General features: G+C 37.5%; 2 protein-coding genes across 3 annotated transcripts; one reads left to right on the plus strand and one right to left on the minus strand.

The window, feature by feature from the left end:
• LOC6033515 (aldehyde dehydrogenase, dimeric NADP-preferring) lies at nt 1-19,418 on the plus strand. 2 transcript variants are annotated; one of them, XM_001843903.2, is made up of 10 exons: nt 1-166; nt 4,861-4,897; nt 4,965-5,023; nt 5,088-5,490; nt 11,005-11,399; nt 11,458-11,655; nt 11,776-11,891; nt 18,749-18,884; nt 18,948-19,098; nt 19,159-19,418. In XM_001843903.2, the coding sequence occupies exons 2-10, from the start codon at nt 4,880-4,882 to the stop codon at nt 19,168-19,170; spliced, it is 1,488 nt and encodes a 495-aa protein (XP_001843955.2). In that variant the 5' UTR covers nt 1-166; nt 4,861-4,879; the 3' UTR covers nt 19,171-19,418. The 2 variants fall into 2 exon arrangements, with proteins under 2 accessions (XP_001843955.2, XP_038116266.1); XM_038260338.1 differs by lacking the exon at nt 11,776-11,891 and adding an exon at nt 12,014-12,129 and having other exon boundaries at nt 3-166.
• Nucleotides 19,259-27,032, minus strand: LOC6033516 (membrane-associated protein Hem). Its single transcript, XM_038260337.1, is given in 4 exon segments — nt 19,259-19,973; nt 19,976-21,635; nt 21,698-23,076; nt 26,912-27,032. Coding segments are annotated over 3 exon segments (3,366 nt in total). The 5' UTR covers nt 23,048-23,076; nt 26,912-27,032; the 3' UTR covers nt 19,259-19,617.
• Nucleotides 27,033-27,518: the final 486 nt, after the last annotated feature.

Consider the following 27,518-nt stretch of genomic DNA (forward strand, 5'->3'; position numbering starts at 1 on the left):
AAGCAAAATGATACGTTCGTAAATTTTTCGCCTGCTCATTCGCGATTTCGGCAATACACCTAATAGCGACGGTTTGGTTCGCTCGCGCTTTCAGTTGGTAATTGACACTTGGTTTGACCAGCAAGATTTTGACCGCGCTCCCCCTTTAAGTTGCAAGTGATCCTAAGTAAGTGTGGAATTAAAAGCTAATAAGCTTCTTTTTTTTAAAGGGGCAAATTAGAGGTATGAGTTCATTTTGGCGCATATGAATTAAACAAGTTTGTCCTCTATTTGGAGGTTGAATTTACCAAATGTAGTGAATGATGGAGCGTTATTTAAGCAAAAAATTCAGGTGTTTGTCAGAGAGAAGAAAAATAAACAGAAAAGTTGTTTTTGTGTGCAAAGGTGCAATGTGAGTTGAAAAAAAAGATCGAACAAAATACGTGGCCTATAAGGTCACCGGTTCAAGTGATTTTACAGTTTGGCTATGGTAGAAAACATTTATGAACTAAGTCAAAACCCAACGGAAGGTTAATCTTAGTGAAAACGTCCAAAGGTTAAGTCTGGGCTTAATCAAGACGAGTGTACTGGTGCGAGATAAGCGACTGTACGAGTCATCTTGGAAGCGCGAAGCAAAAAAAAAAGAAATAAAGCAAATCCGCCTTGGTTGGTTGGAGAACATTTTTGAGTGGTACATTGCATTGTGCAAATGTTGTTTTAAGAAGAATAACTGTGTTGTTGATAGAAATTATCATTTCAAATCGTCGAGGTTGAAAAAGTTTATTGATTCAACTGGAAATTTCAGGTATTAGGTAAAATGTTCAAAATGCATTTAATACTAGCTTGATATTCAATCAGTAAAATGACTGTTATCAGTAAAAGGCTCTATCGACATATTTTAATTATATGCTAAAAATATCTTTGAATTTATCTTATCTGATTGTGAAAAGACTGATAAATTCTTATCGTTGCAGTCAGGGCGTTATTTTCAAATAAAGTTATACTCTATTGCTTGGAGTACGGTTTGAGTTAACAAGAAGAGTAAACAACTTTTAAATACTCTGCCATTATTCGTTATTCGACTGTATTTTTTTTATTTTAAGGGAAATTTAATGTTCTTTTCGTATCGGAAGTAACTCAGAAGGGTATTTTTTTCATTTAGAAAAAATAATTTCTTTTAAAAATTTCGTGTTTTGTTTAAACTTTGCAGGGATTTTTTTCAGAGTGTTACAATGTTTTACAATGTTGTGGGACCATCCATAAACCACGTGGACTTTTTTGTAGAGTAGACAATTACAAAAAAGTGATACATAAACAAGAAACACAATTAAAAATTACGTTTTTTAGAAATTTCGAGTACACCATTAAATCAAATAAAAGTCCCTTTGGCACTAAATTTCTATCTCATCACTATTTTAGACTGCAAATTATTGAAAAAACACGTATTTTTTCACATTTATGAAAATTATAGAGGTCATACAATGCTCATAATCGAAAAAATGGCTAATATGCCATTTGGCCAAAATTGAGCACGCTTGTTCTTTAAAGCCTAAATAATCCCCGAAACTTGTTTTTTCCAAGTTCGTAGGCCTCTGCAGATTCAAAAAACGAAATGGCTATTATACCAAAAATATTGGCTAGTATCCGTTTACTGCAGTTTTGCAATGTTTTGAACCATAATTTCATGTCTGGAGTTTTTTTTTTAAAAAGGTCCAATAAACCAAATTTTCAGTTTTTGCTTTTTGGGTGTTTTTTGATACCCCTGACTCAAGGCGGTTTCAAAAACACCCAAAAAGCAAAAACTGGAAATTTGGTTTGTTGGACCTTTTTTAAAAAAACTCTAGATGACACATTCCGCCGTGACGTTGACTTTTTTTTTCAGTACTTCGGCTGTAACCCAAGAAATACATAGAATAGGTATATATGTTATTACAAATTCGAAAAGGGCATTAAATTTCCTATAAGAAACATTGTTGAAATATTATTTTAAGCAAATATTCTATTTTTGAGAGGGGAATATGTAGCGTGACGTTGCAACGCGTGACTTTTTCTCAATCCTGACCCAATTCATGTTTCGCCATTAACTCTGCTCTGTTAAACGGCAAATTTTAAGTTCTTCTTCCATTTTTAATGTAAAATTGGCCAACAAATCGAATGCAATCATTAGTTTTTTACAAAAATCAAACCCCGATTTTTAAAGACCACTTACATTTCGTGACGTTGCAACTCTCTGTTTTTGAAAACAGGGTTTTTCGTTGCGTTGCAACGTCACGAAATTCTAGTTTCGTAATAAATCAAAGTTTTTGTTAGTTTTAACAACAGTAGATTAAAATTTTATTATAAGACATTGATAGACAGTACAAGGACATGTGAATTGATTGGCCCGCCCATGTTAGACCCCCCCCCCCCTATCTCTATACCGCACAGTACTAGTACGATTTACGATATTTTTCAAAGCGCTTTCAAAGTAATAATAAATATTAAAAACAAAAATATGTATTGGAAATGTATTACCAGGGGGTGGAGGGGGTTTTGTTACGTAATGAAAGAACGCTCCCTTAATATTTTAATGGTTTTGGCCAATTTACAAAACACGTGGAAGTTTTAGAATGGAAGGGGGAGCTTCAAGTTTTCAGAAGGGCTGAAATTTATAAATAAAGTGCACATATCGTTTGTTGATGGCCCCTAAGGGGTGATCTGCAAACAACGTAACTTATTTTGTTGACTTTGGTGCTTTTTAAATAAAATTTGAGGAAATAGTAACACTGTTTATCTGCGCAACATAATATTTTTAATTGAGAACAACTAAACGTTGCATACAACTTATTTAGGTAAGGGTTCGTCCAACAACAAAGTGACAAAATTTTGTAAAAAAACAATCGAATCGCGTGATTTTTATTGATAAGGTAATTTCACAGTAATTTGGCCTACATAAGGGTGTGGGATAAAAAAATCGTTGCGTTGTATTAGAATGAACCCTCAAGTAAATCAGTTTATCATAAAGGGGCCATCCAGTAAACACGTGATTACTTTTAGTTTTAGAATTTTCCCCCCTTGTAAACATCGGTCTATTTTGATTTGTTGAACAAGTTTCATAAAATACCTTCTTTTTTAAGTTGCATACAAACTTAAGTGACGGAATTTGTGAATGAACCATGTAAAATTCATCTGTAAATATGCTCGGAAACATTATATAAAAAATATATAATATGTAGCAACCTTTTATCTTCAACAACCAACTACGCATACACCTTTTTTGCCATGTGACCAATATGATTTAAAATTTCGTGACGTTGCAACGCAATCCTAAACCTGTTGTAACTTTGGATCTAGACAACTAATTTAGTCGCTCTAGGTTGCATTTGAAAGCTCTTTCCTAGTACAAAGAGCATCTAAAATAACAAAATGATTGAATGTTTAGTTTTCTGTTGGCATAAACAACTGTCCCTTTTTCGTGACGTTGCAACGCAATAAAATGGTAAACTTACACTAGTTTGGAAAAATACTCAACTTAAGATAAACTGCGAACCCAGGACATTTCCGTTTAGTACATCTAAAAACCTACAAAATGCAATATAAAGAATAATATTTGGATTTTACTTCGCTGAAAACCAGGAGTTTTTAGAAAAATGTTTTAAAACGATGATTTTATCATGAATTGATGCATAACTTAACCAACTTGTATATAATGATATTCAAATGACCAATTAATGAAAACCATGATTTTTGAAGCTTCAAGTTGTCTAGAATCGAGAAAAAATATCCAAATAGCTTATACACACTTTTCAAAATTTCATCCTAAGGTGTATATTGCCGAAGAATGTGTCATAGATGTATATTTTTACTTGGGATTATGAATACATTTTCAATTGTTAGCTGACAGAAATAAGGATACATGGGGCAACACAAAACAACATAATAAGTGCACTGATTTCAAATACACCAAAATCTGATATCACCATTTAAGCTATTGTCCCGAATCACCCCAGTTGAGGGTAATGGTAATGTTTTGGTTCAATGCTGAACATCGTTTTTAAGAGACAAATTCTGGTTATAAATAATTTTATTGCCACTATCGATACTAGTATGGAAATGGAAACATAATCTAAAACAAGGGTTTAGTTAAATACTTTGAACACTTATTTTTATTTGAGCTTTCTTTCTCATTTTCGCTGATTGGTTTATAAACTTGGTTTATCAAAGTTCAGCTGTTACAGTTATATAAGGGAGTTTGATAAATGGATTTAGAAAAGCCAAAATATAACTGCACTATAACTGAGTGCATTGTTTTCATTTTAGTTATTTACTCAAGTTGTACAGCAGTTTGATACACAGTATTTCAATTTTTCCTTTGATTTTTTTAACTATGTTGAATACAATACATTTGTCCAACTATTGTTCAACTAATCAGATATTTGACAAGTTACGTGTGCTACTTGGGTAGTTGATCGACCTTCCGGTTGGCCACGACTTCCTGGACATTTATTTGCGACTATTTTCAGCTCAGTGGCATTTTTTGTTTGCGTTTGAAAAAATATAGCTGAAAAAAGCCAAATTACCCTCTCTAGCCATCGCTAGCACCATGCGATGTAGAATATCTGCCGATACCTGCCTACGAACTCTGTTTACGTCTCGTGGCTTCGCGGCCATGGTCAAGGTTACACACATTTTTGTTGATACTAAATAATCATATGTGTGACACACATTCGCGTCGTCATCGGTTCTGGTATCAAATTTGGAAACTAGTTTAGCGGCAAAACTCGTCAGATGGGCACATGGGTCGATCGAAGACTGTTAGGTTCATTGAACGTTTGCACCTCGACGAGTTAACACTCCTTAGTTGTATAATACCGTTGTTTTGTGTTTATTCTTTTATTGCAGATCATTGATCAATTGAACCATGAGTAACTTTGCGGATGTAAGTGCAGTATATCCTAAAGCCGATGGAATACAAAATTACAATTAAATTTTTGTTTTGAATTCAGATTGTTCAACAGCTTAACACCGCCTTCAGCAGTGGAAGGACCAGGGATGTAGCATTCAGGTAAAATACCAAATTGAGCAAGTATCTGACCAATGTAACTGCAATTGCAATTTTCACCCCCTAGAGAGAAGCAGCTACAAAATCTGCTTCGAATGTACGAAGAAAATCACGCCGAAATGGCTCGTGCTTTGGCAGCTGACCTGAGGAAGCACAAGCAGGAAGCTTACCTGATGGAAATCGAATTTCTCATGAATGACCTTCGCAGCACGATTTTTAAGCTGCGCGATTGGGTCAAACCGGACAGGCCGGAGAAAACGATGGTCAACATGATGGACGGTGTGTTTATCTACAAAGATCCGTACGGTGTGGTGCTGGTCATGGGGGCCTGGAACTATCCGCTGCAGGTTACGCTGGTTCCGGTTGCGGCGGCCATTGCCGCGGGGAACTGTGTGCTGATCAAGCCCAGCGAGGTGGCCCCAGCTACGTCACGGTTTATCGCCGAAACGATTCCCAAGTATCTCGATCAGGTGAGTTCAACAATCATGCAAATAATTCATCTTGAAATGTTGACATATTTTGTGTTAGAAAAATTATGTTCGCTAAAAATGTGATTTACATCCGCATTTTTACTTATTTCGCAAAACATGAGCAAAGTTACATCGAAAAATAAGGAATATTCAAACTTAAATTTATCAACTATCCAAATTAAAACTGTGTAGTTTTAGTGGATAGTTGAAGTTGTTGTGTTTGTGATTTACTTCTTTATAATAAACTGTTCTTGTTTTAATGTATATTCTTCCACTTTTAACCGTTTAATATATGTTTGGTGTAAAAGTATTGTTGATAGACATTTTTCAATGCTTTTCATGCTGCTCATAAAATGAAACTTTCATTAATCATAGCTACGTTTTAATAGTTAGACTAGAAAAAAGTCATTGCAATGTTATTTACCAAAATCACGAAATGTAGATTTTGCTAAATAACACAGCAAATTAAAAATCTGATTTTGAACACAATATCAGATTTTTAAATTTGTATTTATTTCATTTGGATGAGACTTTGTCCATTGCATCATTGTTTTTTTTCATACAAGCCTCCTTACAATTTATAGGGCTATATCAGAAAAATTATACATAGAAATCAATTAAATCAATATTGATCATTAAAAAAACAAAATTAAAAAAAAAGTTATTTTTAAAGCTTGATTTTTTTTAATTTGTTTAGCGATCCCTCCTCGCATAAATGTCCCATGTACATTTTCCTCACTGTTGAGTTAATAGTACAGTCTGGTTCAAAGGCAAGCGATCTTTCGAAAAAAAAACACAATAAGTCGGTACTTAGTTCAAGCAACTTCGTTAAACCTTACTTTTTCACAAATTTCAAGCACATTACTTGATGGGTGGGACAATTTTGCCTTGTTGTTTTAGCATATGGGACATTTATGTTAACGGGAACAGTTTAGTGGACTTAAAAAAGACATCTAGAGTTTGGGTTGGTGCAAAATCTGGTATTATCTGGCAAAATGACCTTATTTTTTAAGTACACCGTTTTAGTTTAATAAGATCTTTGATTTTGCACAATATTTTGATATTTTTGATTAGTTAATGTTTGAACATAGGTGAGAGTGGGAGACTTGTTCCCCTTTTTTGTATCGCCCATAACTCTGTCAATTTCTCACAAAACTTTGAACTTTTTGCATCAATTGAAAGCTTAAACATTCAATTATGTATGAATGATAAGGATATTTCATCAGATGAACACTTCGAATCATGCCAAGTGTTTTAAAAAAATATTTGAAACCGGCATTTTGTTGATCACCCTTTCAACATTTTGAAGAAATCTTAAGCAAAATGTTTCTTATTCATCCAAACTTTTATTTTTTATAAGTTACAGCAATTTCACATAAAACCTGTACGTTTGTGTTAAAAATATAACAAGTTTAGTATGTAAAATATTTAAAAACTCAAAATATTCTTTTTAGACCAAAATTGAGCATGTTTACAAAACATTTGAAAAATGGTTCAAACTGCAGTAAGTTATGTGCAACTATACTAAAGGAAACCATGTACGAAAAACCAGTCCAATTCATTAAGCTTGAGGCTAATTCAAGTGACTGTAAAAATGCAGGGATCAAGTCTCCCTAAACGTAATGTTTTAAACAATTGATTGTAAAATAGTATGAGGATAAATTTAACGTCAAATGCTTCTGGGTTTTGGAGTTGTTAAGTTTATCAAACAATTCGAGTATAAAAAATATTTTTTTGAATAAATTTTGAGTGTTTTCTATACATATCAAAACAAAAAAAATCTCTTGAAGGTTTTTTGAAGCACTTTTTAGAAAAGTGTGTGTAACTCAATCATTTTTTTTCTTTGTTTTCTTACAATGAGTTTTAGTCAATTTCGAACAACTTTTTAGAATAAAGCTAATGTTTTAACCCACATGCTGACGAGATCAAGTGTCCCCAGGGATCAAGTCTCCCCACTATCTCTTACAAAGGACAAATTTGTACATCATTTGTATCTGGTGTAACTGTGGTCAATCGGGACACATGGGGCGAATGGGGACAGCAGTTTTAACCATGTTGGAGCAAAATATTTTGATTTTTCTGGTTGGTTTCGGTTAGAACAGACTAAGGCCAACAAAATGTGTACCGTAAAACGGGGTGACTTTGATAGGTTTGATTTTTCCGCAAAATGAAGAGTACAATTAAAATACGTACGGTTCAGAATCATACTGACCGTGGTAGAGAAGTGTTCAAAGTACCTCAAGCAGAACTTTGCATAAAATTTTGAAATGTTTAAAATGTTAGTTAACTATAATTAAGAAAATGTTGATGAAAGTCATTATTTAAAACTTCTCAAAGTGTCATGATTTTCTCAATGAAGATGATTTTGAATCGGAAAACGGAATGCATTTTCGGGTTCTTTGGACAATTTTCCACTAGCAGAATGTTAAATAAGTTTGTAAATAATAAAAATTATATGTCCTTGAAACACAATTAAAAAAATCTCCAAATTTATAGGCAATTTCAGTTGAACAAATTTCATGTAAAATGTGAAAACTTGTGATTCATGCTTTGTATTCAGTTTAAAATGCAATATAAATCGATAATTTTATAAACAAAACTAGTTTTAACAAATTTCAGGCCAAATTCCTACTTTTCAAAAATTTTATGTAAAATTTATTAGTATTTTGATAAAAAGCTTAAGTTTATAAGCTTTACTATATATAAACATTGATTTTTTTTCTAAAAATGGTACTGATGGTACATTTAACGTACAAATAAAGTTTGAACACTTCCGGGCGTTGGAGAATTTGAACGGTGTGCGTCGCGGTTATCACGCAGGATTTTCGTTGCCGTTTCCGTCTTTGTTGTCCCCCCGATTGTGTGTGTATTTCGATCCGGGCGGTTTCGCGTTTTCGCATTTTATTTCGTTTTATCTTTGCACAGCCGGCTGTCTAAGATAAAATCATTTAAGATAAACTCAACACCAAATAACCGGGAATAGTCTCATCCGCATACTCCGACTGATTGCCTTGAGAATGCATAATACATCACACCATTAAATTTTCAACAAATGTTTTGATTTGGCATATTTTCCCAGTAGTTGGAAAAATGCCAAAGTAATTCCGATTTTGAAACCGGATAAAAATCCTGCTGAAGCCTCAAGCTATCGGCCCATTAGTTTGCTTTCATCTATTAGTAAATTATTCGAAAGAATAATTCTTAATAGAATGATGACGCACATTAATGAAAATTCAATTTTCGCTGATGAGCAGTTTGGATTTCGCCTTGGGCATTCAACTACTCATCAGTTGTTGAGAGTTTCAAATTTAATTCGAAGCAACAAATCTGAGGGCTATTCTACTGGCGCTGCTCTTCTAGACATAGAAAAAGCATTTGACAGTGTTTGGCATAAAGGTTTGATTGCGAAATTGAAAAGGTTTAATTTTCCGATTTATATCGTGAAAATTATTCAAAATTATTTGACGGATCGTACTCTGCAGGTATGTTATCAGAATATCAAATCTGATCAACTACCTGTACGTGCTGGCGTCCCTCAAGGAAGCATTTTGGGTCCAATTTTATACAATATTTTTACTTCTGACTTGCCTGATTTGCCCCCAGGATGTCAGAAATCACTTTTTGCTGATGACACAAGCATCTCCGCCAAAGGCAGAAGCCTTCGTGTCATCACAAGAAGATTACAAAAAGCTTGGATATTTTCAATTCTTATTTGAAAGAATGGAAAATTACTCCAAATGCTGCAAAACTCAACTTATTATTTTCCCTCACAAACCAAGGGCTGATTTTCTTAAACCAAAAGTCATCACATTATAAAGATGAATGAGGTAAATTTAAAGTGGGAGGATCAAGTGAAATATCTTGGACTTGGTTTTGACAAAAACTTACTTACAAGGATCACATTGAAAGTATCCAGGTTAAATGTAACAAATATATTAAATGTTTGTATCCACTTATAAACAGGAATTCTAGACTTTGTCTCAAGAATAAACTGTTAATTTATAAACAAATGTTCAGACCTGCCATGCTTTATGCTGTGCCGATCTGGACAAGCTGTTGCTTAACCAGGAAGAAAAACTTCAGAGGATTCAGAACAAAATTCTGAAAATGATTCTGAAACTTCCTCCTGGTTCAGCACCAGTGAACTTCATCAATTAGCCGAAGTTGACACTTTGGATGTTATGTCCAATAAGATAATTGATGCATTTCGACAAAAATCATTGCAGTCTTCAGCTACATTGATCCGCTCTTTATATAGTTTATAAGTTAGTTTTAAGGTATCCCTTTTCCCTTTTGTACATGTAGGACCTCCTACATTTGAAATCACTGAATAGCGAAAGCTACAATATTTCATGAATAAATGAAAGTTGCTAGTATTTAAAATTGAGGTGAAAAGTCATCGTTTGTGATTGGACACTCAATAATATTTTAACTGAATGAATGTACATGGAAAAGAAATTTGAATAAATATAAATTAAAAAAAAAAAAAAAAAAAAAAAAAAAAAAAAAAATCACACCATTAAACAAAATTTATTGATTATTGGGTCGCATCATCATCCTCTATGTTGAATCCTGGCCATTACCCTTACCCACTAACAAAATCCCAAGTAGAAGTAGTTTTCCGGCACACGCGGGGGTGTGGATATCGTATAGAACCCACCCTTGGTAGCAGCCTGTGCTAACTAACATTCCCGTCCCATTCCCTCGAGATCTACAAACTGACATGGCGGGCGCCGTTGGTGGCCAACGAATGTTTCCTATTCGCACCGGCTCTAGTTTGGATGATCGTGATGTTTTATCTTTTTAGCGCATTCATAAATGCTGTTGATAAGGGAAACATCATTTGATCGTTGAAGCGTGTGACCGGTTGTGTTGATGGGATATTATGGTCCTGTTTAGCAACGGAGAAGGACAACCATGGGTGGTCTCTCATGCTCATGCTCTTGCTCATGCTAAATATAAACATTGATTTTTTTTCTTAAAATGGTACTGATGCTACATTTAACGTACAAATAAAGTTTGAACACTTTAAATATGATTTTAACAAGAAAAACTATGACTATCAAAGTCACCCCGGAATTTTAACTAAGAATTTTTAACGTAACTATTTTTCTAAACACTATTGAATAAACTTTTTTTCCAAAATAGTGCATGGACTTTGTGTGACCTACCCCAGTACATGTTTTAAAAATAATAATCTTGAGAAAAACCTTACCTGTTGGAAAATATTTCAAAAACAAATTGAAATCCTATCAAAGTCAGTTTACGGTACAATCATTTCCTAATTAAAAAGCTTTAAGTGCTCTAAAAACTGCTGTCCCTATTAAGATTGTAGTCCCAATTCACCCCAGATCACGGTGTTATGTTTTGACGGCCGATGCGAAAATCAAACGGCTAGTATGCCATCTTCCAAAAGAGAAAATCGCGCAAAATGAAATTTTAGAACAATACTCCTCTACTAATCTATGTTTTGTTATAAAATCTTAAAATTAAATGTTTACCCTTCACATGTAGGATTGCTACCGCGTGGTGGAAGGCGGCGTCAAAGAGACCTCTGAACTGCTGAAGCAAAAGTTTGACTACATCTTCTACACCGGGTCGGGACGCGTGGGACGAATTGTGCACCAGGCTTGCAACGAGAACCTGACGCCGTGCACGCTGGAACTGGGTGGCAAGAGCCCTTGCTACATCGACAGTACGGCAGACATTGCGATCGCCACCAAGCGAATCCTGTGGGGCAAGTTCATCAACGCGGGTCAGACCTGTATCGCGCCGGACTACGTGCTGTGTTCCAAGTCGGTCCAGAAGCAGTTTCTGGAGGAAGCTCGCTCGGTACTGAAGGAGTGGTACGGCGAAAATGCCAAAGATAGTCCAGATTTATGTCGCATTATCAATCAGCAACATTTTCAGTAAGTTGGCTCTTTTTCTGGTGCAAGTTTAACTTATTTTATCGCTTATGTCTTGTAGACGTCTTAGCTCCATGATCAAGGGGGCAAACGTGGCGATCGGAGGGGACCTGGATGCCAGCGAAAAGTACATTGCCCCGACCGTCCTGATCGATGTCAAGGCGGGTGATCCGGTGATGCAGGATGAAATATTTGGTCCTATTTTGCCGATCCTGACTGTGGAGAGCCCCCAGGAGGCTATCAACTTCATAAATGCCAGGTATTTTGTTGAGATGTCCAAATTTCAATCGATGTCTTTTTGTCTGTGTATTTGTCTATCCTATTCATAATTATCATTTCGTTTGGGAATTTGTCCTCATTGTTTGCTTGTGTCCGTTAGATCACAAGCACTTGTCGTGTACATTTTCACCCAAGACGCAACGACTCAAGAGCTGTTCATTCATCGTACCACTTCCGGAAGCATGTGTCTCAACGATACCATTATGCAGTATACAGGTAAGTTTGATTTATTTTTATTCCAAACTCATGTGTGATTTTATTCGGTTTTTCTGGTGTTAATTTAATGAGTTATTGGTTGTTGGTACTAAACATTTTCTTTTTGCTTGCTCACTCTATAGAGACAAACCGCTAGCAATGTACATTTTTAGTAAGAACGAAGCTGCCAGGGATGCACTTATTGCTAACACATCTTGTGGTGGAATCTGTGTCAACGATACTTTGGGACACTTTGCAGGTTGGTTTGGGTTTAGATTATCTTAGTTCTGGTATACATATTTTAAAAGATGCCCAAAAATGACAACATTTCAACTACCGTCTTAATCTTGAAAATTGTCAGCCGATGCGCTAGTTTTGTTGTTCTGTGTCTGCTCTAACCGAAACCAGGCTGCCAGGATCTGATATTTCTGAAGCAGTGGTGGGCCGGAACTGATATTTAATAAAAGTTGAAAAAGTAAACACATTTTTTTTCAATTTTCTTATGATTGGGTTCTTCTAAAGTAAATACATAAAAGAACTAGTGTTGCAAACATATTCATATATCATATATCTTGATTTTAAGAATGAACAACAAAGATAACATTCAAAAATGTGTTTATTTGACTTATTTTAATTTTTGTATGTTTGAAATTGTATTGATATTGTTTTGACGATTGCAATTAAATACCTTGATATATTTTTTTTTATAAAACAAACATTAAAATTGCTATGATCGTTGCAATTTTTTGAAGTTTTTGATAAATTTCCTAATATTTTTTAAAATATTTGCAGGAATCTATTTTCAGAATGATTAATTTGACTTTTTATGCTTTTTTAAAAACTTTATCACTAAATGTTTTTTCTGGAAAAATACATTAGTTTTGCTTACTTATTTATTAAAAAAAAGAAAATAGAAAAAAAAATCAATTGGAAGTAAACAAAGTTAAAACTGAAAGAAATAACATTAAGTTTCTTTTTGTAAACTTTAAGACAACAATCCAAGTTTTTTCATAATTTTCACAATTTTACAAAATGGATAATTTTGTTTTTCTGCACAATTTTTCAGTTAAAAAATATCAATATAAAAATTATAAAAATTAAATTCTAACATGAAGAATGTTCTTATATGTAATATGTTAAAATTTGATCTCAAGCTATTTTTTAATTCAGACAATAATTTTATTTATTTAATACTTCATAAGCAGCCTTAAGAACTAATTTGAAAAGCCGTCGCGGGCCGGATGAAATGGCTTCAGGGGCCCGCGGGCCGAACGTTGCACTATGGTACATTGGGTGGCCAAGTTTCAAAAAAGTGACCTTCTCCAAATATTTTTTGGTATTTTTTTCTCGAAAGTAAACATTCTAACTAAGAAAAATCCAAATTTTCAAAGCTGTAAGTTTGTTCGTTACGGAGAGCAAGCTGAAAGTCAAAAAATGGAGTAAAAAACTAGCGTTTTTCGTAAAAAAGGCTGATTGTTTAATTTTAACATAGCTCAGTCATTTTAAATATTTTATTAGGACAATTATACATCTTTGGAAAGGTAATGAGATAAGCTTTTAAACTATTGACAGATAAAATGTTATTTCCAAACCAAAAACTGAAGTTTTCATCGTATAACTGGAGCATTTTATTGACAAAACTTATTTTTTTGTGTTTGTTAATCGAGTACTTTTTTTGCTAACCGATGCTAAACATGAAACTAAGATCACTTAAAAGATTGGATCATAATCTAACATTGCTGAACTTTCCAGCCTGCGATTTTTTGCGTTTTCGGAGATATGCCATTTTGAACATTTACGTTTTATCAAAATTTGCTGCAATCTACATATGCGCCCGTTTATTTCACTTGCTTTGCTACCTACTTCGTGGGCATCGTCGCTTCAAAAATCAATACCTGGTTTCAAGAAGTTCGAAACAGGGCTGTGGAGTCGGAGTCTGAGTCGGAGCCGGAGTCGGTGGAGTCGGGTCTTTTTGGGGACCTGGAGTCGGAGTCGGAGTCGGAGTCGTCAAAACTCGAACAGCTGGAGTCGGAGCCGGAGTCGGAGTCGGCTAAATTTTACGAGCTGGAGTCGGAGTCGGTGTCGGAGCCGAAAATTCCTGATAACCCGGAGTCGGAGTCGGAGTTATCTAAAATTCAACAAAAATTATCTTTTTTTATTGTTTAGTATTTGTTATAATGCAGGTTAATTCATAAAACTTCTTATTTTCAATTGTTTTTTAAAGTCGCATGCATTGCGTTGCCATTTTTTTCTTTTTTTAAATAGATTTATCAGATGAGCAATTCTCTATGAAATCGTCCGATTTCAACCTTTTTTATTTTTTGTTTGTTTTTTTTTTTTTGCTATTTGAGTCAAACTTTATGGGGGCCTTCCCACAAGAAGCCATTTTGTGTCAATGATTCACTCATAGTTATCTCAATACAATTTTGGCAGAAGTTCATTTAAAAATGGTACGTAAATATTCGAAAATCTGTAACTTAACTTTTCAAGAATTTTTTTTATTTGTTTTGGTGTCTTCGGCAAAGTTGTAGATATTGTAGAAAACTATTAAAAACAGGTACACGGACAAAACATTTGGTGATTTTTTAATTACGTTTTATTTACAAAAAATAAATTTCAGAAAATCAAAATTTTTAAATTTTTGTGTTTTTTTTTTCAGGGGACAAAACCCTGCATCAAGCCATCCTGAAGTATGAACCAAAACTTTGCCGACGAGTCATGATTTTTTTTAAATAGTGATTTATGTAAAAATTGAAAACTTGTACTTAACATTTTCTGACCTAATTATTGATGTAAAATCGAATTTGCCATCGAAAAGTATTTTACACATTTTTTGAGTAAGTACACCGTTTAAAAAATATATCCATTCAAAGCAAAATTTTGCCGAAAAATCCGGTTTTTTAATTTTTAAAACAGTGTCCACGATTGTCCATTTCTAAAAATATTGAATGTTTGGCCCTATTAAAATGTTAGTATTCATTAAAAAAAAAAATCCGAAAAGAAAAAAAAAATCACGAATGTTTCATTTTTCAATATTGAAAATCGGACTGCTGATATATAGACATTAGAAAATGGAGGGTTGTTTGGGTTAGACTTAAAAAATCAATTTTCCTGTTTCTTTTATCCGCTGTATCTCAGCAACAAGTGGTCAAATCTTCTTAGACGAAATAGTAGGAAATTTTCTGAACTTTTCGATAAAGATAATTTCAGGAATGAACAATCATGGACACTATTTTCGAAAATAAAAAAAACGGAATTTTTCGGACAATATTTAACTTTGAATATTATATTTTTAAAACGGTACACTTAATAAAAAAATTTGTAAAGTACTTTTCGATTACAAATTCGACTGTATTCGAAAAATGAGGTCGAAAAATTTTAAATACGTGATTTATTTTTTTACAAAAATCACTATTTTTTAAAAATCATAAATCGTCGGCAAAATTTTGGTCCATACTTCTGAATTGATCTTCTAAAATCCCTTAAAAACTGGAGATATTTTTTGATTTCTGTTTCAATTACGTTTAAAAATTGTTACCCGGAATGTTTTTTTTCACTTTTGTGATTCGAACTTATTTTCCTTGAGAAAAACATAACAATTAGAGAGTATTTAAGTAATCCTATTCAACAATGTTTTCAAAATAATACTCAACTAACTTTTGAAATTTTTTAAAATATGTGGAGTCGGAGTCGGAGTCGGAGCTAACCATTTGTTGAAAGCTGGAGTCGGAGTCGGCTAGAGTTTGTAGGCCGGAGTTGGAGTCGGAGTCGGAGTCGGTTCGAGCTGAAAGCCGGAGCCGGAGTCGGAGTCGGAGTCGGAGTCATTTGAAACATGACCCGACTCCGCAGCCCTGGTTCGAAATGACTTTATTGGAATTTTCTGTTGCCTACATTTAAAATTGAGTACCTTAGTCAAAATAAGGTATTCGTACCGAAGTTTTTCAAGCGAAATTGGAGAATCTCAGTTTGATACCGGAAAAAGTATTCAGCAAAATATTGACATAGCATGATGAATTTCTGCGATCAATCCATGAAACTGATCCACATTTAAGTTCTATGTTGGTTAGTACAAAACATCATAAAAAGTACCTTTAACATATCCTGAAGCCGTCAGAAACTCTATAATCAAATGAATTTTCATGAACAAGAACATCAGGATTAGTAAGAATATGTTTTGTTTTTATCGCTTTACTTCATAATTAATATTTTGAATAAAATTAATTTTTCTGTTATTTGATTTAACAATTCAAATTTTCGCAATTTATGCCCGTAAAGGGTAGGTGGGGCGTGGGGGTGGGTCTCAAGTTATATGGCATGGACTCACAAAAGAAACACACAGCAGTAAATAATAAATATTTGACTTTAAATGGATTTATTACGTTTAACAAAATTTTGTTGGAGGAGGAGGAGGGGGGGTGTGAGAAAGTGAAGGGAGGGGTTGTGTCCTTAAAGTGGGGATGTATTAGCTGATCCATAATTTAATAATATAAACTTGCAATACAATATATACGCAATTCTTTTGCACTTGCAAATGTATGAAAAGACTATTTATTATAAACAATCAACTATTGAAAAACATGAAAAGTTATAAAAATCGACGTATATCATTTCAATACCATACAATTACCCAAATTTGTATGAAAAAAACATTTAAAAAGCAAAAAAATAATTTGGCCGCCTGTTTGTATGGAGATGGCCCATAGTGCGTTGGCAGGCCTGTTTAGAGGAACTAGTCAAGTTTAAAACAAGAAATTTTCATGAGTAGGGGAAATCTCGTATGTTTGGCAGGTTAAGCACTCGCTCCTAACTCCATCAAAATAGCTGATTTTCGCTAGGTATTTAAACAACTAATTTTGCAAAACGTTTGATAGAAACTTGCTTGCTCACTTCTTATGGAGCTATTTATCACTCGGTTTCAGTTAAAAACGCTTTAAATGAGCTTTGAGCGAATGTCAAAGTGCTGATATGGCAACATTAGAGGCACGCTGGAAATAGATGCTGTTCCCCTAACAAGCATACACTGAAAGCCCGACCATGGTAATTTTAAGAACATTTGCTAAAAATGCTGCTTATTAAAATAACGGTGGCTTTTTGGTGAAAGTAAACGCAAAAATGGTAGAATGTACCATGCTTCCACAAAATTACATGGTAGCAATTACGAATTCATTATCATTCTTTCCATATTGGAGGGTTGAAATTACCATACCGCTCTCGACATAGTAAAACTAACTGCGTTAAACAGTTAATTCAAGCACGGAATGTTTTTAGCAAAAATACGTCGGTGCGTGTTCTCAATTTAACCCTACAATATGGTAGCAACTACCATGGTTGGGTTTTCAGTGTAACTTGAAATAAGGCTTTCTAGTCAAAAATTTAAGGCTTTCCGCCCGATGTCAGCCAACATATTTCGCAGGGACATTGACAGCTCTTAGTTTTCATAAGGAAATTGCCGATGCATGTCTGGGTGATGCTTTTGTTTTCTAAACCGTGATTTTAGAAATTAAAAAAAGAACAATGTCGCATTTCTACCATTCTTTTTGTTAAATTTTGAATAAAGGTGAAGCCGTCCATCATTTTCAAAGAAAATTTATCGTAATTCTAAAATGCTCTATATTTTATTCTATTTAAAGTATTTTTGAGAGGAGGTAATTCACACAAAAGAAAATCGCTCCCGGACTTTTCCAAAAAATCAATCTGTCGATGATTTTTTTTTGTGAATTTCCTTGTTAGCACCACTTAAAATTATTTATTTTGCTTTGTTTACACTCTTTGTCCATCTACAAAAAGTGACAGTTCATTTTTCGACTTGTGACGTTACACATGCAAGTGTAGTAGACCGATTCTTAGCGAAGGTACACCAAAATGTCACTTTTTCAATTTTCAATGTGATTTTTAATATGAAAGATTTCATTTTTATTATGATGCAATAATTGCAATGTGCTTTAAATACGTTTTCTTACCTCAAAAGCCAAAAATATTCACCAAATATGGTCTGCAAGCCATTGAATGGAAGAGGAGTTTTTTCATAAATCTGCTCCTTTCGTTGTCCGGTCACGAAAAGAAACGGCTGGCAAAAACTCAAATTTCAACCAATCCGTTCAGTTCAAGAAGCAAAAGATTCGTTTTTCAATTTGTGATAATGTGTAGAAGAGCAAAAGTTTTTAAAAATCAAACTGGCAAAACTGTAGCGATTTTGGTAGTGTGCCTTTTAAAAGTCCAGTTTTACGATGTTGTCCCGTCACACTACATTTTTATTTCAGGGGAAGCACAGGTAGGGGGTTTCTTCTTTTATTTTGCCACTACAGCCAAAACGCTGAAAAAAACTGGGATTTTTTTTTGAATAGGAGCCGAAGAATCGGTCAGTAGTGCAAAAGATGTTCCGCTGAAAAATCAAGATGATGATTTTTTTTAAACTCCTTTTACCGATCTTTCGTGTGCGAGAGAGGAGAGCCATGCTCCCTTCGGATTTTTTCTCTTGATGAACGCCAAATGATTTTCTTTTGATGATGATTATTTCATGGCTGCTGGAGCCACTCAAGGAATTTTTGATCTAACACAAATGAATCTAAAAAAATATGTAATTTTGTAATGTGATAATTGACGAACTGGTTGACAATAATTGATGACACCGATTAGAGGGTGACGACCGGGAATTCCCGGAAAATTTGCCATTTTTGAGCCTCTCAATTCCCGCGAAATTTGGTTGAGACTCCCGGGAATTTGGATACTTATCATAATATATATATTGAGGCAAAAATATTGAAAAGATCATTCTTTTATCAGGGTGCATGGTTCTCAAGATAACTTTTCATGAGCTCTCTGACAATCGAACCAATGTATGACACCGTACTTAAATCTCTTTTAAACCCCTTCCCCAGTTGAATCCCTGCCGTTCGGCGGCGTCGGCCCGAGCGGAATGGGCGCCTACCACGGCAAGTACGGCTTCGATTCGTTCACCCACAAAAAGTCCTGCCTGATGAAGGACTTTAACGCGCTCGGGGAGAAGCTGGCCTCGTAAGTCGCAGTTCACTCGAATCGGATATTTTTAATCTCAAATAAAACTTTTTTTTTGTCCAGCTCCCGCTACCCACCGTACTCGGACAGCAAGCTGTCGTTCCTGAGCACGCTGCTCAAGAAGCGCCAGGGCTTCTCGATCCGGTTCCTGCCGTACGCGCTCATGTTCGGCGTGGGCGTGGCGTCCGCGCTGATTGTTCAGTGCATCACTGAGGTTGGTTTTTAGTGGGGTGATGATTTTTTTGTTGTTAAATTTCTGTTTTTATTTTTTCAGAGACGAAATTAACCAAACCATACTATTTTTATTTCAATAAAATGTTGCCGTGTTGACGAGTTGGGCGTTCTCTAATTTCGATGACAAAAACAAGTACGAGTTTGCACCTAAATATATTTATTTCCATAATCTTACGAAATATTGCGTTTACAAATAACGTTACTGCTTACGATCAGCATTACGATGAGTAATTGTTGTTATTGATGATGTTTTAGAGTTGTAATTATACTTGTAGCTTAAATACAATTGTGGAAAAGTTACACCATTTTGTGTGAGTTTGTGTTGATGCTAGCAGTAGATAATAATTCATTATATGCACTCATAATATTCAGCGACTAAGAACGAGCGCCATCTGTAACTAATCGATGGTGCCCGATTTGTGTTTGGAAATTTGTAGCCTAGGATGCAGCGTTTTAGTGTATTCGCCAATAGCAATACAGATTAGTACTTTCCCCCCACTTAATGCATCAGCAACTGCTCCTGCTTGTAAACGGCGTGGTACGCGTTCCGGATTAGCGCGTACGGGAAGCACGATTCGAGCAGGTCCATCGTCAGGAACGGCGACTCTTGAACGATCTGATCCAGCAGCAGGTAGATGGATTCGCGGTTCTTGATCGCTTCCTTGTCCGATTCCTGGCCGAGCCGCAGCAGGGATGAGCTGGCCAGCGCGAGGAATTCCTTCATCCGGTCCTCGATGTCGCTTTGGCCGCAGATTGTGAACATTGCACCGAAGATGTTGTTGATCGCGACCGCCATGCAGTGCGTGTTGTTGGTGTGCGCTTCGAGGGACGCGCGGTAAAAGGAGGTATCGTTTTTGCTAGCTTTGGGATTGACACGGCGACGAAGACCATCAGGAGGCACACGATCAGGTGTTCTCCCTCGTCGAGTTCGGGTTTTTGGGCTTTAAGGGCGTTTGAGAGGGCCGGGTCGACCTTGCATTTGAGTCCCGACGCGGACGCCATCTCGGAGACCGTCTTGAGCGGGTCACCGCCGGGAACGTGCTCCTGGAAATCTTTGACCGACGAAAGCAGGAAGGGAATGCGTTGATCGAGGACGTCCACCAGAGCTTCTTGGGCAAGTTGGCGGAAGCTCAGAATCACCCCGATGATGGTCATTCGCTGCAGGACGTTGTCGACCTGCTGAAGTCGCTTGAACTGCTCTTTCATGATCTCGGGCTTGTCAAAGTTGCTTCTCAGAATGATCAAAACTTCCTTGTTGAGCGCGACCATCCGTTTGAGCTCCTGTACCTGGTTGGCGATGTGCCACATCAACGACTCGTTCAGCAGCTTGATTCCGTACGGACCAATCAGTTCGGCCAGCGCGCGCAGCTCGTTAAAGTCGGAGAACTCCTCCGGGTTGAATGGAATGCATCCTTCGGCCGTTATGCTAACAAACGCTTTTTGGTTCAGCGAAAACACAATGTTTCCTCCGCTCACCTTCCGCAGCAGAACGTCCGAGTACCAGGTGTTGTAGTGCGCCGCGATGGTCTTTTCGCCGTGGCTGTCCTGCGCTTGCGTTTGCTGCAGCAAGCAGTTGTTGAACACGCGCGTAATGTCAATGTGCACGTAGTTCTCTACCGTCTGGAGCACGTTCATGTAGGCCCGTACGGATGCGAGCAGTTCCGACGGTTTCGCAATCTCCATCGTGTCCGGATTGTACATGACCATTCCGACGAGGGCTCGCGAGAAGCGCGTCTCCAGATGCTGGCAGAGATACTCCCGCGGGGCGAACGCGTACTCCCACACGTTCACCGTGGGACAGTAGTTGATCGCGAAGCAAAGTTCCGTCAGGGCCATGTGCAGCTTGTCCATCGTGGTTAGCTCCTCGCGTGTCTTGCGGAAGCTTTCGTCCCCGGGCCGCTTGATGTCGTCCATGTGCTTCTTGTTTTTGTCCTTCTTCTTCCGGCTGGCCGCGGCTGACAGTATTTTGGCACAATGCTTCGGCAGCAGCGCGTCCGCCATCATGCACTGCTCGTCGCAAATCGTCGTAATGATGTTCTTCGCTTCCTTGGCCATCTCGTCCAGGAACATGTTGACCACGGACAGTGACCGCTCCCGGATGTGGTGCCGCTCCTCGGGGCACATTTCGTGCGTGCAGTTCTGGAAGTGGCTGCAAATCAGGGGGAATGCAATGATGTAACGGTTCTGCGCCGGGAACTCCAGGCACATGTGGAACTGATCCTCGAACATCTTGTTGTAGAAGCAGAAAATTGACAGATCCGACGTCTCGACCAGAATTTCGTCCAAATTGTCCACCATCTTGGTGTGGAACACCATCGAGTCCAGCAGCCGCGCCAGATCCGGGAAATCGACGATCCGAATGGCCGACTTGGCGCTCATAAAGGTCTGCAACCGGAACCAGTCCAAGCGGAACGCCCGAAAGTCAAACGTTTCATTATCCTCCACCTGCTTCACGGTCAACGAAGCGGCCGTGTTGTACAGCGACGACAGAATGATGCTTTCGTCCTCCGGGCAAACCTGTGAAAACAAAAGACTTATTAGCAATTTAGTTACATCAAAAGCCTCCCTCAACCACTCACCTGCAACTGCTGCATCTTAAAGTTCAAATCGATCGCGTCGTACCCGGACAGATACTGCACGTAGTAGCGCTGCATGACCTGGCTGTACTTTCGCACCAGCGCCCGCAGCTCCTCCATGTGAAACAGCAACTCCGGAAGCTGCCGATCGACCAGGTCCTCCGTCGATTTGCCCTTGCTCTTCACCACCGGCGGATTATCATTGTGCCGCAGCAGCCACAGAATCTCGTCCCGCGCGTAACACAACCCAATAAAGATGAGCAGTGCCTTCGGCCCAAGCAGCCCCGGCTGGTCGGTCATAATCGTGGCCAGCTCCTTCAGCGCCGTTCTCAAAAACTTGCGTCTCTCGCGATGCAACAGGCCGGCCTTCTGAACCGCCTGGTTGTAGCACTCCTTAACCTCGGAGATGCGCTTGCCGTACCCCTTCATCCCTTCGAAAGTGTTCTGAATGTACTGGTGGATGTAGATGACCTCGTCCCGGAACAGCGCCACCACCCAGCTTGAGTCCAGCGCCGAAATCCACATGCTGGTGATCGTGTCGTGATGCCCCAGCGCTTGGTGGTTCAGCATCAGCCCGAAAATCACCCAGCGATCGAGCGTTTCCAGCGAGACGTACTCGCACGACATCGTGTCCGTTTTGGCCGCCTTCAGCAGCGTGGCCGGCGTCCCAACCAGACTCAGCAGCTGCAACTCGCGCCACTTTTCCGCGCTCAGGTTCCTCATCGGGTAGATCTTCGTGAGCGATGTGATCGAACTCGCCAGCAGTCGCTGGTGCGGGATGAACTCGTCCGCGAGCTTCTTCACCGGCGCGTCGTAGTCGATTATCATTTGACCGAGGCGGGGGAAACTCTGGTCGCTTTGCTGGTGTTGCATTTCGTACGCCGCGTTGAACAGCCCCAGCACCGCTTTGCGATCCTCGACGCGCGACAGCAGGATCATCAACGAAACGTACGTCGTCACCAGGTCCATGTAGTTTTTGGTAAGTTCATAGTTCAGGGTAATGTCCAGATGAATCTGCAACGCGTCCATCGTGGTGAGAATTTCGCAAACATTGTCCTTAAAGTCAAGCAAATCCACAAAGGTGTAATAGTACAGCGAAAGAGACTTGATGATTTCGCTCTTGATGTTGGTGATCGCGGCCAGTCCCTTGACGTCAATGTTGGGAAAACGTTTCACGATGAATTTGATCGACGATTCGAGCGATTTTTCCGACAGAAAGCCGGGCTTGGATTTGGTGTCGCCGCATGCCTTCTTGATGTTGTAGATGCGCGTAAGGATTCCGATGCCGCGATCGTTCAGGATGATCAGCTTCTCCGATATCTTTTGCTGGTTGGGATTCAGCTGGCGAGACATTGTTGGTGCCTTTTTGGTGTTTTGTTCAACTGAAATACGAAAATGAAACAGCTTAAATTAGGTTTTGTTTGATAAAATTGAGGACAAAATTGCGTAACAAGACTCAGGAAAAAGAATAATCAAAAATTGAGAAGTATTCAATGGAATCTCGTATGTTTGGCCGGTTAGGGACTCGGTTCTAATTTCGTCCAATTTGCAGTTTCTCACTATTTGAACAAACGTTTTTTGAACCTGTAACCGAGCAGAAAGACAAGTAGCCTCTCAATAAGACAAGTAGGCAAGTAGTCAATCGACCATCATTTCAGTCAAGCTGGATTCAACTGGTGACACTCCATTCTACCAGAATAGCGAGCTGCACGATTATAACTCCAAATTACGTATGGCACCGTAATTTTAGTTCTTAAGGGCATCTCCACCGCAGAGATCTAATTGCGTGGCAAACCTATCGGTTGGAGCCCCATTTTTAGCTTTGCTCCGTAGCTAATACACGTTTTCGCACCGCTGGGAGCTAATATGGCTACCGAATCAAGCCCACCGCGGGGATCTAATTTATTTATTTTCAAAATTTTATCCGTTTTGTTGATCGAAATCAATAAAACTACATTCTAGCATGATAGAACATGCTTCCAATTGCATTATATGTCCTAATTGTTTGCTTACATCAATAAAATATCATTTTCAAATTTTTAAAAGAGTTCATCCGACTTGCTCCCGACATGTTTGCACCCCAACTTTCGCACCGCGGGTAGCAAAGCTAAAGCTAAATTAGTCTTCGAGTTCATTCAGCGAAGAAAAAGTTCATCAAGGATCCGTCGAGTAGCCAAGATAGATGCTCGAGAAGTCCCCGAGCTGCCGGTGGCTAATGTTTTCAGCGATATTTAGAATTATTTGTCTTTGTTTGGCTAAAGTTGCATTTATTTTGATTATCAAATTTTAATGAATATTGAAGAAATCAGTAATTTGGTGCAAAACGACTTTATCAAATTGAAAAATTGTGTTATGTAGGGACCATCCATAAACCACGTGGACACTTTAGGGGGGGGGGGGGTATGGCGATTGTCCACGATCCATACAAAAGTTTTTTTGTATGGACAATTGTCCACGAAGGGGGGGGGGGGGGTAAAAGATTCAAAAAAAAGGTCCACGTGGTTTATGGATGGTCCCGTATCATTATTTAGTATTTTATAAATAAAAAATAATCAACCACCTATATTTGATATAAGCAAATCATCACAGCAAATTTAAACATTTTTAAATTGTGTATTAAAATTCAAATATATTTCAAGAATTTTCCTTTTTGTATGCGACTGAAACTCAAAAACGTTTTAATAATATTGTATTCGATATAATAATATTGAAAATCCAGAAAAAAAACAGAAGTTGTCTTAAAAGCTGTCGGCCACTATTTCGAGTACCAACCAGCAACCTCTGGATTGTGAGTCCAGTGCGCTGTCCAATTGATCCACACGGATCGAAATGAAGTAAACCAGAGTGAAAATAAACTTGACAGTTATCATACAAATATCTATTAAATAACTGAAAAACTCAATAGTAAAAAATTTTAAATTTGGAAATTCTAAATAAAAAGTATGCAGAGTTGAATAAAATTTTTAATATTTAAGTATTTGTTTTATTCAGAAATTACATGTCGAAATTACAAATGCTTTAAAATCTGAAATTTAGAAAATCGAAAATATAAATTTACGAAAAACCCGAATTTCTTATATATATAACACTATTTTTATTAAAAATTGAATTCAAAATCAGGCATTTAAAAATTTATGAATCTGAGAATTTGTGAATTTAAAAACTTAAGAATTTGAGAATTTAAGAATTTAAGAATTTAACAATTTGAGAATTTAAGAATTTAAGAATTTAAGAACTTAAGAATTTAAGAAATTAAGATCAGGATTGCTGGGATTGCTTGTTTTTAAATCCGTATTGGCTTATTTAAAATATTATGCTTGAATTTTGCTTTTTATTCAATACAAATGACTTGTCTCTTCCATGTCCGGCAGTAGACCGACAATGCGTTAACCAAAATTAAACAAACACAGCCCCAATCTGACCTAAAAAACTAAACTGCATCACCCCAGATTACCAAAAGTCATTCGTAAACTTGCAGCACGGAAGGGAAAATATCTCCAAACTCGAATAATTGAAATCGAAAAATCAATCATCACTCCTAATGTAAACATTTACTGACGTGAGCAGGATAAACTCTATGTTTACAAACTCACATTGGCCCAATCACATTGTTTTGCTTGAAAAAACCATCCGTCAGACGATTTGCTCCCGGTAGATCCCGGAGCTAACCTGAGTTTTGTTTAGATTCGGATGAACACGGATGAACTCGACCCTAAATTAGCTCTTGCACAAGTACCGCGGTGGGCTTGACGCGGGTGCCAAATTAGCTTTGCAACGCAATTAGGTCCCTGCGGTGGAGATGCCCTTACGATTTTCTCACGTACGAGCGTTTTTCATGCATCTTTCAAGCGAAGCGACCACAAGATCTTGAAGTGCGTATTAGTGATGAAAGTGCTTCAAAAATTGATTTTTTTTTTATAAAACGTCTTTTTAAATCCCATTAAAAACTTAAACCCAAAGTGCCAGCTTCTGCTTAATTAGGGCTAATATTTGGGAAATGGACTTAGTAAGCCAATCGGAACAAGCCCGAAAAAAAGTAATCGTTGCACACAGCATTTTCTGGCGACACAATCACAAAAGGACTCTCGGCTAACGAAACCTTAAAAGATGGGTCACATGCGGGTAAAAATTGTTTAATAGTACATTCAACATTTGGTAAATTCCAAAAACGACTCAATATTGACGATATTTGTTGGTTGATAGCTTTGTTACCACAATTAAGCTCATTTGAATGTTAATATTAATCTAATAATGACTGAACAGAGCAGTTTTAGCCAACAAAAAAATGTTGGGTGAACCATTCACCCCAATTAACTCCATTTTCGCGAGTTTTGTCGCTGGATTTTGCGTAAATGTATATTTTTTTGTATTAAATTTAATTCCCTACAACTTTCTATTATCGAGCGTAAAGTTGATCTGTTCTGAATGTGTGGACTGTTTAACAAAAAGAAAACGTTGATTTTATATGACCCTATTTTTAATGCAATTATTAGTCCTCAATCAGCCACTAACAAACCGCTTCTAAAGCAAACAATTTAATTCAAATTGATACCGCAAAACCAACCAGAGCGTTCAACGCGAGGGGAGGTAAAGATAAAACAAAAATGTTTCTATTTGCACCGACCGCGCCATGGCAAACGAGCCGCGCATGCTAACGTTGATGATGCACCACGATCGTATGAGTCATCTTCCTCATGCGCTGGACTCGAGTTGGCGAAATGATTCCAAATTCCACACGCACTGGCGGCCGATTTTGCAGGTTTGTTTACGTGCCGTCTCTCTGCTTTGGTCTGTGCGTTTTTGGAACCGACCTACGACGACGAACGAACGAAGAAGCAGTGCAGAGAGTAAATAAATACTTTACTCGAATGCCATGCCCATTGAAGGAGAGCTCTAACGGGACTCTTGGGCCGGAGGGAAAGGGCAGTTCCACGTTAATCCGGATTTCCGGTCGCGCACGGATTGCACTTCCGAAATTTCTTCCACCACCGTCAACGCACTGATACCGCAGAATTATTTATTATTCTTTCTCTGCGGAGCAATTTTTTCCTCTTCCCCTCAGTCGGTCGGAGAAGGGAGAAAAAAAAATGCAATCAAAAAATGGGCGAGTCGTGTTTGACTTGCTCCCTTCTTCACTGGGCAAATTTTCAAACGCACTTTTCACGCACAAATTCACCGAAATTCAAGCATTTTTCACTTTCACCAGCAGCCGCTTACCTTCAAGAACGCGCGGGCACTATTTTTACAAGCAATCACACCGAATTCAGCGCACTATTTTACAATTTTCGCAGGAATTTTAAGGATTCCATGATACGCGACGGGCAGAGAAAGCAATTTAAAACGTCAGCCAGCAAAGTTTGACATTTACAACGTCAGTTTGGCGCGACATCTGGATGTGAAAATAGACTTTGTTTTGGGCGCAATTTTCGAGCAGTTTAGCTGAGACACAACTCAAAATTCGATGTTGCTTCGGTTGCATACCACGAGGCGATTTAAAAAGCGATGATTGAGTGTCTCGACTTGGGAATGGCCAAAATGTATACTTCCCAAGGCCAAACATTCAATATTACGCTTTTTCAAAATGTTAGTCTTGGTTTAAAAATTATGAAAATGTTGTTTTCGAAAAGATCGGATAATTTCACAAATGTTTCATATTTTATCATTGAAAATCGGACCATAAGTTTAGCATTAGCATTAGCATTAGCAATAAAGGTCGCACAATTCCGGATGGCTGCACAACGCTTATCTTGCTGTTTAACTGTAATTAAACGTATGATAGCACTAGACTCTCATCCGGTTACAATATTCCAACACGGGAGATACC

This window comes from Culex quinquefasciatus, chromosome 3 (assembly GCF_015732765.1).
Source record: "Culex quinquefasciatus strain JHB chromosome 3, VPISU_Cqui_1.0_pri_paternal, whole genome shotgun sequence".
In the NCBI taxonomy this organism is placed as follows: Eukaryota; Metazoa; Arthropoda; class Insecta; order Diptera; family Culicidae; genus Culex; species Culex quinquefasciatus.

Bases quoted from the DNA above. Each gene is read 5' to 3' on its own strand.
- LOC6033515 (XM_001843903.2), top strand. The intron at 11,892-18,748 runs GTAAGTTTGATT...CCCCTTCCCCAG, and splicing joins TACCATTATGCAGTATACAG to TTGAATCCCTGCCGTTCGGC. The intron at 18,885-18,947 runs GTAAGTCGCAGT...TTTTTTGTCCAG, and splicing joins CTCGGGGAGAAGCTGGCCTC to CTCCCGCTACCCACCGTACT.